Source organism: Cetorhinus maximus, chromosome 10 (genome assembly GCF_964194155.1).
Source record: "Cetorhinus maximus chromosome 10, sCetMax3.hap1.1, whole genome shotgun sequence".
NCBI lineage: Eukaryota > Metazoa > Chordata > Chondrichthyes > Lamniformes > Cetorhinidae > Cetorhinus > Cetorhinus maximus.
In genome coordinates, this window is record NC_135888.1 from 114,139,039 (window position 1) to 114,156,294 (window position 17,256).

The 17,256-nt window shown below is 43.4% G+C and overlaps 1 protein-coding gene across 1 annotated transcript in view; it reads left to right on the plus strand.

The window, feature by feature from the left end:
* The window catches only part of LOC144685955 (gamma-aminobutyric acid receptor subunit alpha-1-like), a 56,238-nt gene extending 41,918 nt beyond the window's left edge, over positions 1–14,320 (plus strand). Inside the window, exon 10 of the mRNA XM_078551018.1 lies at positions 10,606–14,320. Within this exon, the coding sequence (XP_078407144.1) occupies positions 10,606–10,917 (312 nt within the window). The 3' untranslated portion in view covers positions 10,918–14,320. The remainder of the gene's footprint in view (positions 1–10,605) is intronic.
* Positions 14,321–17,256: the final 2,936 nt, after the last annotated feature.

The window sequence follows — 17,256 nt, forward strand, 5'->3', positions numbered from 1 at the left end:
CCTTCTCAAGGGCAACTAGAGATGAGCAATAAATGCTGGGCTAGCCAGCGATGCCCGCATCCAATCTTTGGAATTCTCCACGCGAAGGTTGCGGATGTTCCATCATTGAATACATTTAAGGCTGGGATAGACAGAATTTTTGTCTCAGCGAACTAAGGGATATGGAGAGTGGGCAGGAAAATGGAGTTGAAGCCCAGGATCAGCCATGATTGAATTGAATTGTGGAGCAGGCGCAACAGGTCACATGGCCTACTCCTGCTCCTATTTCTTGTATTCTTATAACATAATTGGAAGTTTAGAAGAGTAAGAGGTAGCTTGATTGAAATGTATAAGATCCTGAGGGGTCTTGACAGGGTGGATGGGGAGAGGATGTTTCCTCTTGTGAGAGAATCTAGAACTAGGGGTCACAGTTTAAAAATAAGGGGTCGTTCATTTAAAACAGAGACAAGGAGAAAGTTTTTCACTCAGAGGGTCGTGAGCCTTTGGAACTCTCTTTCTGAAAAGGTGGTGGAAGCAGAGTCTTTGAATATTTTTAGGGCAGAGGTTCTTGGTAAGTGAGGGGGTAATAGGTTATCAGGGGGTAGGTGGGATGCAGAGTCCAGGTTACTATCAGATCAGCCATGATCTTATTAAATGGCAGGGCAGGCTCGAGGGGCTGAATGGCCTACTGCTGCTCCGTGTTTGTATGATTGTATGATCACATGATCACCTGTAGAAAATAAGTGCTGCAATAATGTACTGAGTCATAGGCTGGGATTTTCTAACCCCGTCGCGGGCGAGACGGTGCCCCAACCAGAAGTCCATTGAATTGCGGTGGGACCGGAAAATCGCAGCAGCAGGCGGGTGCAGAAAACCCTGCCCATAGAGTGGTAAAAACAGATACATTCTTGAAATTACCACATGGAACAATTTATTGATCGCAGCTAGATCATCTGAGGAAGCCTCATAAAGAGAAGTAATGGGGAGAGGGAGAAATCCAGGCTGAATCAATTTGGTCTGTTTTTGTCTGATTCCTAGCAGTTGGTCACAGAGTAGCAAGACGTGGTCTTCAGAGAATGTTACATTTGCCCTTTCCATTGCGATTTGGGATGAAAACAACAGAAGGAAAAATGGGTGAGATGGGTACTTGCTAAAACTTGCTGCAGACTTTCGTCAATTCCCCTTTAGCGACCCCACTAGCAAATTTCTCCTCTAGAAAACATTTAAAAATCTTGTTTGTACACTTTTTAATTTTGCATATTATCTATACGCTGCCATTTGACCATACTAAAAGAGGAAATAATGTTAGTTAGAAGAGCATGATTGATGTTTTTAACTCAGTAGATACTATGCACTTGTCAGGCAGTTTGTAACAAAATGGTTCTCTCAAGCAGCCATTTGGCATATTATTGCATTTACTGAACCAAATCCAAAGTAAACAATTATGTGATCAATTTCCTAACTATTTTGACATTATTGCTTCACACTTATATTATCTTTTAAATAGCTTGATCCTAAGATATCTGCTAAAAACCCTGAGATTTCCGTAAACAAAGAAAATTGTTTGTAATATTACGAACAGCACACCTGACATCCTACTCATTTAGTAGGGTAATTTTCACTTTGCCTGTGGATCAGCCACCATTTATACAACCATCCTTATTTTCCTTTCCATTTTTTAACTTTTTCTTTATTAATTCATGGGATGTGACGTTATTGGCAGGGCCAACGTTTACTGCACATCTCTAATTGTGATTGAGAAGGTGATGTTGAGCCAACTTCTTGAACCACTGTGGTCCAGGTGGCGAAGATGCTCCACTGTGCTGCTATGGGAAGGAGTTCCAGGATTTTGACTGGCAATGATGAAGAAACAGTGATATTATTCCAAGTCATGCTGGTCTGTGACTTGGAGGAGAACATGGAGGTGGTGACATTTCCATACTGCCTTGTCCTTCGAGGCGATAGAGGTTATAGAAGTCTTTCCAAGTTGCACCTCCTTCTGGTGGGGCTGTCAGCCTTCCAAAGATCTAGGCCCTCTGATTGGACCTTGTTATGACCGTTCGCCAGATCCCCAAGTTGTTGGGAAGATCTGATTAGGGACCATTAACATTCTGCTTAAAGTAGACAAAATTTGAGATTCAAGACACTTGCTCAGTGAATAAAACCACAAGATTCCAAGGGTTTTGAACAAATAAAAATAAACTTTACTATACAAGGTCAGAAAGATAAAACAATTTACAATATGTATCTTATACTCTAACTTTCAGGGTTATTATGAGATACATGTGAATTAACAAGCAAACTGTGGCCGAACACACCACACGTCACAATAAATGGTAGATGCAAACAAGATAGAATCCATGATTTTGCAACCCCATCCAGATGTCTGTAACACTGGGCAGAATTTTTCCGTTGGCATGCGGGGGCGGGCCCCACACATCCGCGTGTAAAATGACGTTGGGCAAGCGTCCTGACATCACCACGCACCATTGCGATATTTCGCTGGATGGACATGCGATGATGTCTGACATGCGCCCGCCATTAATTAACGGGCCACTTAAGGCCCTTGACTCACCAATCGACGCTAATTTTTCGGCACCCTTTGCAAACTTCGGGTCGGAGCATGGGCGCAATGGGTAGGCAGGTAGGACATATTTCTGTTAACCTCATCCACGGGCGGGATGAGAGGGCTCACTGGGGTCGTGAGTGTGCATGGTCAAGTATTTATTTTTAAAAGTTTTTGAAGCTTGCCTGTGTGATCTGCAGCACTTCAAAACGCATAGCAGCTGCTTTTTCTGGACTCTTAACCTTCAGGTCAGCACTCTGCAGTGAGGAATCTTTTCTGGACCTGCAGGTTTCAGGAAGCCTTCCCGTAGCCTGGGAATGGGAGCTGAACTGTCCACTGGAGGCAGCTGCTCTGAGGAGGAAGGGAGGACTAGAAGGAGGAGGAGGTCAGGAGTGCACATTCAGCCTCCAGGGGAGCCACCTTTGGGAGGACAGGCACAGACACAAGGGGTGCAGGGCCAAGAGGTAGTCTATGGCGGAAGGGGCTGCAGAAGACGCCATTATACTGCTGCCGGGGTATCCAGGCGGCGAAGCAGCTACCTCAATATGACTGAGGTGCAGTGCCGAAGGAGGCTCCATCTCTCAAGGGAGACAGTCAGCTATATCTGACAGGTAATTGGACCTGAGATCTCCATGAACTGTGTGGGCGGACACCCATGCCAGTGGCTCTAAAGGTCACAGCTGCCCTCAACTTCTATGCCACTGGCTCCTTCCAGGGCTTGGTGGGTGATCTTTGCGGTGTCTCCCAATCAGCTGCAAGTTACAGACGGTCTGTTCAGAGGGGCATTGACCTTCATCTGCTTCCGCTGCGACCAGGCAAGCTAGACACAGCGAGACAGAGGCTTTGCGGCCATTGCTGGCTTCCCCCGTGTCCAGGGTGCAATAGACTGTACACATGTGGCCATCAAGGCGCCAGCAGGTGAGCCTGGTGCCTTCGTCAACAGGAAGGGCTTCCACTCCATGAACGTGCAGATAGTGTGTGATCACAGGATGCAGATTCTGCAAATCTGTGAAAGATACCCAGGAAACTCCCACGATGCCTACATCCTCAGACACTCCCAGGTGCCGGAGCTCTTCAGTGCTCTGGCTTGGCTGGATGATTGGTTGGTGGGTGACAAGGGCTATCCCCTGTGAAGGTGGCTCATGACACCTCTCCACCATCCAAGAACAGAAGCTGAGCAGCGGTACAATAGGAGCCATGCCTCCAAAAGTGCTGTGGTGGAGAGAGCCATCGGTCTTCTCAAGACGCGCTTCCGATGCCTGGACTGCTCTGGGGGCGCACTCCAGTAGCCCCCAGATCGTGTCTCAGTGATAGTGGTTGCATGCTGCACTCTGCACAATCTTGCGCTGGAAAGGGGGGAGGTTGTGGACAAAGAAGATGTAGATGCTGTGGCAGCGGCTGCACACGATGACTCCAGTAGTGATTCCGAGGATGAGCATGCACAGGGAGATGCTGAGGGGGTAGACGCTGACCCGGCATATTCCAGGGAGACAATGACACCAGGAAGGCTTTAATCCAACAAACCTTCAGCTAGCCCACCACAGATGGTCCACCAGGACAAGCCTGGGCTGTTAGCTCGATACTCGACACCTAAATGCAAAATCTTCCAGGTTAGGAATAGTAACTAATGGCCTTGTTAATAAAGCTGAATGTCCAACAAAGCACTCATTACAGTTTTAGAAACCATACTCAGCAGTGGTGACATTTAATGTGTCAAGCAAAGCAACTTATTCCAAAAAAAAAAGACAGCACGTTACAAATCAAAACAAATCATAAGAACCTCACCTCGGGCCAACACAAAAGCACCAGTGAAAAACCCGTGGTGTGCCTAAGGTGCCTTATGGTTTTGTTTCCAGGTGCTACGTCTTGGTGCTGGCCCATCGCTCAGAGTGGCATCTGAGACAGCCTGCTTATTCTGCTGTCCTGTTGGCCTCGATGACCTTGGTGGTTGTCCTCTGGCCTGTGGAGCCAGTGCTGGCCCTGCCTGGGAGGGGGCTGCCAGTTCTACAGCTGGCATCTCCTCAGTCGTCGCAGCCTCACCGAATGATACGGTCACTGGGAGAGGGATGGAGGAGTTGCCACCCTCATCTGGAGTGCCCTGAGAGGAGCCCGCAGAGACAACAGGCAGCTGCTATGCCAATGTAAGGTCACTTCAGATCTCCCTGCTCACCATGGATGGATGGGCACCGAGCTGGGAAAGTTGATGCCCAGACCAGCTCCCACACTGGCACTGATCAGCTGAGGTCAACGCCGTTGTGAGGGCTTGCTGGTCAGAGTGCATCCCCAGGAAGCCCTGATGAATCTCCTAGAGGAGCCTCTCCACGAGAGTCGCCACTCTCTCCATGGAGGACGCATGGTGCTCGGACATGTGGCTGATTGCTTTGGCGATCGTCCGCGTAGACTCCGCCACCACAGAGACCAAGCTAAGCGTAGCCTCATGGATCTCCCCCAGGTGCTCTCGCACACCCAGTCGCATTTCCTGCACCTGCTGCATCATGGATGACTCCAGAGGCACATCATCAGGCACTGACTGAGCACGTGCCTGGTCCCCTGCAGTCCTCCGATTGCTGGCGCCATGGGCACTCTCTGTCTTTGCCAGCTTCTCCAGCGACTGTGAAGTGCCCTCACCGCTGTGCCCCGGGACACTAGCTGATGTTTGAATTCCCACTGAGGTGCTAGTATCTGCGCTGGTGCCTGCCTCGCAGAAATGGTCTGATGCTGGTGAGACTTCAGGCCTTTCAGGTGTGAGAGGGGGCCCCTGCTACTCCTCCTCCCGGCCCTGCTCCAATGATGCTGAGAGGAAGAACAAGGACACTGGATCAGTTAACGTGGAGACAATGTCAATGTGCATCCCTGTCCCCTGGATCATTATGCACTCATCCTTCCATAACCAATGGTCATGCCATGTTGCAAAATTAAATCATTCAGCAGTGCTATGCCTGTTAGGAGAACAAAGCTGACCTCACTGTTGGGCATAAATACCTGGCTGGGGCATCCCAGCCTCACCGACACCGGTTGACCTGGGTGCATGGCGCGTCTCCAGATCCAGGGCCTCCTGCTCGAAACGGCTTAGAATGGCGATCTGCGCCTGGCCGCCGCCAGTCCTCCCACGCTCTGCCACGTTATGAGCATTCTCCTGAAAATTAGAGACGAGCATTGATGAGTGAAATTTGCACATGGACTCTCTTCGCGCATGGCCCACCCCAACCAGAGTGGGACATATCAGGACTCCAGTCGCCCTCACCCCGCTGCTGCCGAACACTCACACAAAGATGCTAGGCCTGCTCCCCACCCCACCACCCTCCCATTGGACACATGCTGCTGACATCACATTAGGCACCACACGGTATATCCTTCCATAGCAAGGAGGCGTAAGCATGTGGTGCACAGAGCACGGCAGATGGTTCATTGACACGCCACCTTGAAGCTCCCCTCCCAGCATGTCATCACCCTGACTTAGACATGTCTTGGAGTTCCAGCACTGTGCCTAGGGGCAGCTCCTCCTTGTTGCCCCCAAACCAGTCATGTGGGACTCAGTGTAACACATGCTGCATGGGCAAAAATTATCTCCTTATCGCCCTCTCAGGCTGACCTCAGCATGGGCACTATCTGCTGGCCCGCCCAGCAAAGGAAAAATGTCATCAATGATTCAATGTGGTCACTACACACAGACTGTGCTGGGGTGGGGGGGGAGGTGGGGGGGGGGGGTAAGCCGACCTGCTGGGTTAAATGCCCAATGCCATCATGGTACTCACCCTGCCAGAGCGCAGCAAGTCATTGAAGCGCTTGCGACACTGGATCCAGGTGCGCCGCACCATGTCGCAGGAGCTCACCACCTCTGCCACCTCCTTCCAGGCACGTTTCATCATGTGGGGGGGGGTCTCCTCCTCCCGTCCTGGGATACGAGGACCTCCTGCCATGCTGCCACCTCCTCGAGGGCAGCAAGGCAATCATCTAAAAAACGAGGTGCACACTGGCCCCCCCCACCCTCCTCTCTGGCCTGGTCTGTGCCACTGTCCTACCCTCCGGACTGGCCTGCTCACCTGAAGCCCTATGGTGAGCCCGTCCACTTGCCATTGTGAGCAGCCTTGCAAAGGCCGCCAGTGCTTCATGTAAACAGGCCGCCGGGTCGCCATTGGACCTGGTGGACAGTGCACTCACGCCACCGCCCGCCCACTCCCGTTCTGCCCCCCCCCACCCCGCCCCCCCCACACCCGCCAACCAGAAAATTCAGCCCATTGAGTGAACCAATTTAATGGAAACTCTGTCTCCCTCACAAGGGATTCCACTCTTCATCTTTGAAGATCTAATCTGGGAATTCTCTCTAAAAGTCATTCCAACTCGGACGGCATTAACAATGATCCACCTCACAGCGTTTCAATCTTTTCTCCTGAGATTCTGTTCCCCTGGATTCCCGAGTATGCATCCAAGCACCAACTCATAAGCACAACTTCAACTCATCGGCCACACTGAGCAGAATATTACTGCTCCAAAGGGGTACCTTTACCTCAACAGCCCGGAGTCACCGACCGTTGGCTGCGTTCTTCACTTAAAGTCTGCTCCCTGCAGACCTTTTCCTGTTTGGAGTCTGTTTCTCTGCTTCTATTTTTTTAACTGAACTGGGAACTTTTCCTGCCCTTGTCCTCTCTCTGGTACTCTTCTTTTGGGACCATCTCCCTAGCCCCTCTCCTGTTTGGGACCTCACCCTTTCCCCTCTCCCTGTGCCCTGCCTGGAACACCAGTCCTCCATGGGGCTCTGCTCCTGGTCACCTGACCTGGGTTCTTGTGCTGTTTTCCTTCGTGCACAGGCGCTCTGGGCCCAAAGAATGTAAAAAATTGCAAACTGCACACATGCAGCCCGCTTCCGGTCTGCGCACTGTTGCTCCAAGTTATTGTGGGAGTTGACGTTCCCGACTTCTGCTCTCAATGTTAAGGTAAGTTGACTTTCATAACTTGCTGCAACCTCAGGAACCTGTCCGCTGTCCTTAATTGTACGGCAGGAGTGGAGGTGCCCAACTGGGGAGCCGACTCATGGAAGATCATGCCAGCGTGTACATTGCAGAATGTGGGGTTGGGACCCAGAAAAGGCCCTCACTCCTTGAAAACATCTTTCATCATAGGATTCTCCTTAAATCCTCACTATCAAATTTTGTTGAACAGCATTCCTGTGATGTGCCTTGAGACACTTTATTACCTTCAAGGCTTGCTATGAATGTAAGTAGTTCTTGTTGGTGTTGATGATGATACACTCTTGTGAAAACTGTAAAATGTACTGGCACACAGTTTTGATGGCTTAGAGAAGATGATCCATATATACTTCCCCTTCCTAGAAGCACTTGATTAAAATGATCCTATCAACAATCATTTTAAATGTCCCTCTGGTGGGTTGCACTGTGATGTATATAGTGCACCATCAAACATTTTACATCTAAGTTCACTTCAGAATTATCCATAATTATTCCATAACATTACTCATTCCCACCTTAATCTATCAATTAGATTGCTTTGTACTCTGTTACTGAGCAGAATGCTCGTTGTTTTTAAATTCCTCATTGGCCTCGACCCTCTCTATCTCTGTATTCTCCTCTAGCACAAAAACCTCTGAGATTTTTGCATTCATCTATTCCTGGCCTTAGGATCATCCCCAATTTTCAATGCTGCACCATTTGTGGCCATTCTTTCAACTGCCTAGGTCCTAAACTCTGGAATTCCATCCCTAATCCTGTCCAACTCGCTACCACTCTTTCTTCCAATTAGATGCTCCTTAAAACCTGATTATGCTTTTGACCATCTGCCCTAATATTGCCTTATGTGCCTCAGCATCAATTTTTGCTTTATAACGCTCCTGTGAAGGACCTTGGGACATTTTATTTTTTTAAAGATGCTATATAAATATAAGTTATTGTTGTTCTATCTCCATGGTTGGGATATATAGTTTGCAGCATGCAACTACAGGATGAAAGAAGGCAAATTAGATAAACTATAGTCCTTTATCTAGTAAATCCTATATTTCAATGCAAGAGGCCACAACTTGAACCGTTAACTTGTTATTTTTCAGATGCTAGTGGTGTATTTCCAGCATGCACTGTTTTAATTTCAAATTTCCAGTGTTCATTTTATTTCTCCTTGTTGCTTTTTGGTGGTGGCAGTTTTTAAAAACTTTGAAGCCTATAGCCCGACACCAGGATGAATTCTGGGTCCCGACCCCGCGCTTCAGCTTCATTGCTCTTGCGACACTGCTTTTTGAATGCAAATGGCTAGGAGATGAGCTTGGCATCCAATCAGTGGTTGGAGACTGCAGATGCCTTGCCAATTAGAGCAAACAGTTCATCAGATGGCCAGGAGGTTGAACATGGTGGAAAGCGAGCATGAAGAACAAGGTTAGGAGCAGCACTCATGATCGCGCTCGTTGACTCCACAGATTTGAATCCATATCAACTACACAGAAACTTACTTGGACCTGGCAGTGAACCGGACAGCTGTGCACTAACTGGACTGTTCGAGCTTGCCCAAAAAAGGCACTGAAAATTATAACGTCAAATGGACAAGCTCCTTAATGAGCTTAAGGAACCATAAATTGACAGCAACCACATTTTCCATTCCCTCCCCCACACTGGCCCCTTTGACATTCGAAACTGTCCAAGAGACATCAGGATGCCGTGACAACAACTGGGACCAGAATTCTGAATTTCCACCCACACCAGGGGCAGAAATTTGCCCTTGATGGGCGGGTGGGTCCGACCGACTTGGTGGCGGACGGGCAGCCGATTGCCGCCACTGAAACGGGCCCTGCCGCCATTTTACGTGGGCGGGCCAATTAAGGCCCACCCAGCGAGCCGCCATAGCGCTTCCTGTGCGGGCAGGGGGGGGATTCCCCAATTGCCAGAGTGCACTCGTTCGCGCATGCGCACGAAAGAGCGCACATCTCCCTGAGGCAAAGTGCTGCCTCAGGGAGATCACTGAAAGGCACTGAAACATTAAAAATCGAACATTTTAAAAATCATTAACATGTCCCCCTCATGTGAAAATGTCACACAAGATGGGACATGTTAATGAAATACACAAAAACTTTATTACAATTTTATAATTCCGATATCAAACCTCATCCCGCCACTGGATGAGGTTTGTAAAAAAATCACTTACCTGCCTGCCCGTTGGGCCCGTGTGCTGAGCCAAAATTCGCACGGGCCCCTCAAAATCCTGGTCGATTGAAGAGTTAATGGCCTTAACAAGGCCTTTAATTAATGGCGGGTGCGCCGACTGAAACATCGCAATGCCGCGCGCTGACGTCGGGACGCTCGCGTGACATTTTAAGGGCTGGCGTGCGGACTCCGCCACCCGCATGCCAGCCAGAAGATTCAGCCCCAGATGTGGGAATTGTTGCTTTAAGGCCAGCCTTACTGAGTAAGGGTCACATGGCCAGAACAGCCAATCAGCACCGAGCACAGGGAAGCTTATAAAGGGCAGAGTTTTCCTCGTCTAGAGTGTGTATTGTAACCTTGCTAGAGGCCTACAGCTAATCCAGCAGCTCTGTAAATAAAGTTTGTTGTTCAACTAAAGAAACCTCTTGCTAGTACATCTCTACATCAGGCCAGGACCCCACGGCCCTTTGAAAATTCAACCATGATCTTGTCTCAGATAAATGGCCTTTTCTGAATCCTAAAAAATATTTAATTCTTATAGTGAATCTGTAAATCAAGAATCTCAAGAATATGCTTTTTACCTGCTGATATTGAAATTGTTTTGACTCATATTTTCTGTATCTAAAATGACTATGCTTGTTGTACACATCAATCAAATCACCTAATACCTGAGTTAATTATTTACGATATACTTAATAGACGTTCATTACTGTTCCCTTGTCCACAAGAGTGTGACCAAGGACAATTGGGAGAAATATAGGAGAAACTGTGCAATATATAGGAAAAACTGAGCTTAGCTGAAACAGATATTACACCAATGCCCTTTTGTAAGTGTAGTTCTTTTGTTAACAATGACAATGAAATGTTTTTTCTTCAAAAGTATTTTTTTGGGAAAATGTTTTGAATTTTGTTTCACAGAGAAAGGAAAAGGAACGAGAGGCTCTATTGAAGAAAAACAATACCTACACAGCAACATCAGCGAACTTTGCACCAAACATTGCAAAGGATGCAGGTCTGGCAACCATTGCAAAGAGTGCCGGTGCAGAATCTAAAGAACCCAAACCAGAACAAAAGCCTCCAGAACCCAAGAAGACGTTCAACAGTGTCAGTAAAATTGACAGACTGGCCAGAATAGCATTTCCATTAATGTTTGGCATTTTCAACTTGGTTTATTGGGCTACTTATTTGAATAGAGAGACAGTTATCAAAGGTGATGATGAACATAACTAGAAAACATAAAGAAAGAGCTCCTTAGATTTCAAACTAATTTTATTTATTGGGAAATTTCTTGAAATTTCTTACAGATTATATCTCCTCATTCAATCTGTTGCATACATTATTTTTCTTTTGCCCTTTCTGAAACAAAATCCCAATATTTTCCTGATAACATCAGAAAGAAAACTATCTTGTATAAAGCATTATTACCTTGTCGATAAGACCAGTCTAGTTCTGTGTCCCAGCTGATATTACAGAATTATTACAGATTTGCCATTCTCATTGTATAGGGACTTTCTTCTAATAGCATGTCCATGAACAGAAGAAATTTGATTTTAAACTATTCTCACAGCAGGGTCCATGTGAATTGTGAAATAGTCTTAAAAATTTCTGGCTCTTGACCAGCAGTAGTGAGAAGCTTTTGTGTTCAGAGTTGGGTAAGGCCCATGATTGGCATTAGCTGCAGACTTTGTGGATTATTTTGTTTACTTTCAAGCTGTTTTGCAGGTGTATTTAGAAGAAAGAAGAGATTTCAAATGTTGAACTTTATAATGCAAAGGTTGTATATGTTTCTGCTATATTTTCTTTCACATTATGTGGAAAATCTATCCATAATAATACATGAGCAAAACATGGTTTTAAATGCAATTAGTTATGATGCACCAAACATTGACATGTTTACTCTAGGATGGCAATAGCTACTAAAATAGCCAGTGGGGCTTGTGACTCAAACAGTTAGTTGCTGATTGATAAGACCTTAATATAAGGAGTGTGGTGTCAACTAGTATGGAATTATTTCTTGCCTGGATAAGTAAATTGCACTTTTCCAATTAATTTATTAAACACTCTCCTTCTCCCTTCCAAAAACTGTAAAATCAGTTAAGTATTTTCTAGCTTTAAAAACAAGAACATTTAAATTTGCATAAAAACAGATTAGAAAATACTAAATATCTAAATATCTTTTTGTTAAGTGATATCTAGATGTGATACTAAACAGTTTTACATAAACGTGTCACTTTAAGTTTCAGAGATACCAACAAAGTTAGCTCACTCCACTTTTTTGAGCTAAGGAAAGTTGCCAGTGAAAACCACAGAATTCTGATTCTATCAAAAGGTCTGCACTGGAAAGGGTTAAAGGGCCATGCAAGCATTCTTTTGAAAAACTCAATTCACAAAATGAACTTATTTTGTCGACTGCAGCTTATTAAATGTGATAATGTTATTTTGATGTCTTGATTTTTTTGCCCTTCCTTATTTACAACTATGAGACAGGTTAACAGTAACAGCACAGCACTCCAAGTGGTCTTCCTGCCCAAGCTATACAATGCTCGCTTGCACAGAAAACCCCTTATTTGTGTTTAAATGAACTGATTTATGATTTGCGGGTGTCAATGTACTTGTAATTATTGAATAAAAGCAGAAAGTGCTGGAAATGCCTAGCACGTCTGGCAGCATCTGTGGAGAGAGAAGCAGAGTTAAAATTTCAACTCAAACGTGACTCTTTCTCAGGACTGGGCCACTCGAAACACTAACTCTGTTTCTCACTCCAAAGATGCTACCAGACCTGCTGTGTATTTCCAGAGCTTTCTGTTTTTATTTCAGATTTCTAGCATCTGCAGTATTTTGCTTTTATGCTTGTAGTTATTGTTCCTTTATGGGAAGGGGATCATGCAGTTTTGCCCATTGGGATTATTTCTGTTGCTAAGCAAACTGAATGACATCATATGGATAAATATGTGCAATTTTCTAGTGACTTTTTGACAATGATTAGCAACAGAGATCCCCATCAGAGCACTCCAGAAAAGCTACTAGATGCCAAAACAAATATACAAAAAAAAAGCAACAAAAGGGACTTTTCTAAATATAAAACAAAAGACTTTTCAAAACCCATTGCATTGCCATTGGCAACATTGCACTATGGTTCCCTCATCCTCAACTTTAAAGTGTAAATCCTTTCCATCCTCTACACATACCAATGATTTAAAACATTTGGTGAAGCTTGTTGCAGAAGCAATTAAAGATTAAATAAAAGACAAATTCCTGTTCAGCAGGAAATGCAGCAATATAGGCCAAGCCAGATGGGAAATGAAAATATTCTGAGCAGGTTGTAAGGATGTTCTAGATAAACTATATTCTCATTTTTCATTCATACCTTCTTATGTTTTCAATTCTTATCCTGTCCGTATTCCATGCACACCTGCTCCCCCCCCACCCCCCCACCCCACCTCCCCAACCGTACTGCTGTCAATATCAATAACAAGATACCACACCATGCATATATTTTCTGCCAGTGACAATGATGAGACATTTTGGGAATTATATGTGTTTCTGTGAATCTCCTGACACTCATATCAGGAGTCACCACTTGGAACCATGCTGCTAAACCTATCATGCAGCAATATGCACAGAGCTCCCACTAGAGTTACCTGTATGCTGCTGGGGGGTGGGTCACATGGTGGTGAAACATTGCAACTTTCATTCAATTACAAATGAATACAAACCGGAATGTGGTCAATATTCTAAAGGCCATTAGATTCAAGAAACATCAGATTCTAATATCTTTTGAGTTGCAAAGTCCATCCATATTTGATCAACAGGGGAAACTAAAGTTAAAACTTGAGATATTCATCATATAATCTAAAATATAAATAATTTTAGAATCACTGCTTGAATAACAAAATATACCAGGCCTGGAAACCTTATGAGATAATATTATTCTTTATCCAATAAAAAGTGTGACTGAGATTTAACTTCTGTTTTCTACAAATTACAACCTTCCTCTCTTGTGCATATGCCAAGAGGAAACTGCAATGCACATGAAATCATACGAATGTATTTAAGGTAGTGTTTGATCAGTGGAGAGGGTAGCTCATTTCTCAATGAAATTACTGTAGAACACTGTCATTGATCAGTTAATAAGTTAACATTTTTAATATTAATTACAAAAGCTGCACAACATCACAATTTTCTTCTTGACTGCTATTAAAATTGAGGGAAAATATTATTTATTGACACATAAATATTCAAAAACATCTTTTTAAAAAATTGCAGAAAGATTTATTTTGCTTTGTTTTCCTTGAAACTGCTTTCTGCTCGCTGATCCACACCCACTACCCATCACCACTTTGCTCAAAAAATGGATACCATAGCCAAAATCCTGTTCAAACCTTGAACGTGTTTGTTACATATGGGTTTTTAAAAACATCCACACTGGATCCCCATACACCAACCTGTGCTGAAAGGATCTTTGGCATCAGCACATTAAAAAAAAGTTTGAATTTGTCCACAAATTTACCCTTTGTTTTAACATCCAAACAGAAGAATGTAAATAATTCCCAATTAATGTCACTGGAGTGATACATTTTCAAGAGCACATTCAACCAATAAAAAATGTGGTGTTGTGCAGTTCTAGAATTTCTTCTTCAAAAAACACCAAATAATGAAAACTATTGAAAAATAAATGGCACAAATAATAATTAACATGTACTGTACACACACATTGTAGGGACTTTTTTAATCAAACTGTGAAATAACTCTGATTTCTTCCATTCAATTTAAGGAAGATAAGGAAAAAATGTTTCTAAATAATCCAAAGAAACTTTTTATACTTATTGGTATTCCTGAGCTTTGGCACTAACCTTTAAAATGACCTGGGAGAGGAATTTTATGCAGAGGTCACCTTGATGTAACTCTAGTGCTACTTTCAGTAGGAAGGATAAGGCCATAGAATACAATCTGAATTGTTATTGTTAACGGAACAAAATTTGCAATCACATTATGAAGAGATCTGCTTAAAATATCAGTTTTCAGGCAGTCTCTGAACAGTTAATACTAAAGCTTAAAACATAGCAGCACTGTCTGACTGAAAGGCACCAATAGGTATAAAGGTATTTCTTTCTTTGACAATTAATAATTCTGGTGCAATTTGGTAATATATGAGTCCCCTTTAAGTCCAGTTTGTGAATATATTATTTAAATACTTATTTACAAACACCATACCTACATAGTTGAAAAAAGCAGTGTTGAAGGAGGACTTAGAAGTATAACAGTGTTATCTTAACAAAATCAAGCTGACAAAATCCCTCACCTTCATAACTGCCTTGTATTTTAGCAATATTGCTGTAAGAAAAATATACTTCAAATGTAAGGGCTTCTAGTATCTGTGGAAATATAACTTTAAATAACCTGTGTAGATAAAACCTGTATAGAATTTTATTTTATTTTGGGGGGGGGCTCTGTCATCTTCCTTGTAAATGCTTCGGATGTTTTTTGCTGTCTATTTCACAATTTTTTTTTGTAGAAAGTCTCATCTTAAAAGAATGCTGTCGTTTTCACCCACTGCTTATCTAAATGTTACTCCCTTATGTCTTCATGTGTCTTTTGCACATTGTTTTGAATAAACTAATGAAATTAGTCAGCTTTTTTGCTATGCAATAACCGCTTTGTATCACTTCTTGGTTCTCAATTTGTAGATGTAAATGTGAATTGATAAATAATGTATAGAGTAAAATACACTTTACCAAATTGAAGTATCCTAACTGAGCTTTTATAAAGAGCTTTGCTGAGTCAGTTACCAGGGGGTTTTGTCAAATTACAAAAAAATCCCAAACTTTTAAATTCAATTTGAAAAAGGTTGTTGGTGAAAGGGTGGGAGAGGTGAAGATTTAGGAACTGACCATCATAAGTTATATTTAATGTAGTAAACACTGGCTGGCTTGAGAGCTTTAAATTGCAATTTGTGTAACTCGTTGCTGAGCATTTTTCAGATATGTATAATAATAAATTTGGATGATAGGTAAGGGGCAGAGAAAATCTTGTGAATTCAAATTTATTTTGAAAGCTTGGATTTTTTAACAAAACAATTGAACAGAACCCCCCATTTTCTGAAATCATTTTGTCTTCCTTGTTGATTACTATTATTATTATTGGAAGGCTGCTAATTACTGTTGGACTGATGGCAATTACTAGGCTAAGGCGTCAAATGATGTTCACACATTTGTCTAATGATGAGAGATATAATGTACCCAGATGCAATAAATCCCATTAAAGCTGTGGTATTCCTCTTTGACCTGCTCAGGCTTCACTTTAGAATTACTATGACATGTCTTTGTTTTTAAATAAATCTTTTTCTCTAACTACAAAAATTCACTTGAAATTTGCTAACATGTTGCTCTTACAACTATTGTAACTTTTTGTCCATAATTTGTACCAAAAGTAATGTTTTGCCAGAATTTCTAGATTCTAAAATGGGACAAGACATGTAATCACACTAAAAAAGGACAGGAAAAGACCAATCAGTCCATCAAACGTGTCCCATGCACACTTCAAGGTTATACCAGTGAATGCGTGATGATTTATTGCATTTTTATAATCGCCTTGTTTGGTCTGAAGGAGAATACTGCAACTTTAAATTTCTGAAAAGATTGTATTAGGGTCTGATGAGAAAGATAAGATATTTTATTGGATTATAGAGTTTATCACAAGTTCTTGAATATATTTCAGTCTCTTATAGTTGCTACTGAACTAGTTGATGATAATAAACTTAAATTATTGTTCAACTTATGTGTCATTGTATCTGCAGCGTCTCTCTTGACTTACTCTAGGTGGATTTGCTATAACATATACATTGGCCATTGAATTTCATAAGAATTAAGTTGATAATTACTTCTAAAGTAAACTTGTAGTAATGGTATAAAGATTGTTTTTCCTGTAGTACAAATATCATTGCCCATAAACTATATGAAGCACACTGGCTGTCATTGTTTACAGATAACCACTTCTGGCATAAAAACAGATCAAATATTCTAAACTCCACCCAACTAATATTGGACTTCAGTTTGTGCTAGATGGCATTTGCATTAATAGTCACAAGACTAATGGACAGTTTTTGAACTAGCCATGGCCGGGATTTTCCGTGCCCGCTGGTGTCAGGCGTGTTCGGTGGCGTGAGTGGACAATATGGCAAGAATGCCAAAAATCGGTTTCAAGATGTCGAGAAACCAATTTATGATTGTCTGCTTAGCCCAGCGATGGCAAGTTGCGTTCCCCGCCATCAGACGTCAGGAACCCCATTGTAATACATCAGCATATCAGTGTAAGGCCAGCCCATTGGACTCATTTCACCCACAACTCCCCCCCCCCACCTGCCCTCCGCTGGATCTGGGCAGGAAAACATGCCAACGTGTTTCACAATGGCATATATAAGGCATGCACCTGGCAGGCTGCACTTCACTCGTGACTCCAAAGTTTGTTTGCCTACCTTGCTTCGGTCAGCCCTCGCAGTCATCAGCGCCAGGCTTCACAGACAGAACCACATCAATTTTAGGGGGGCTCACAGCAGGTCTCTACCTACCA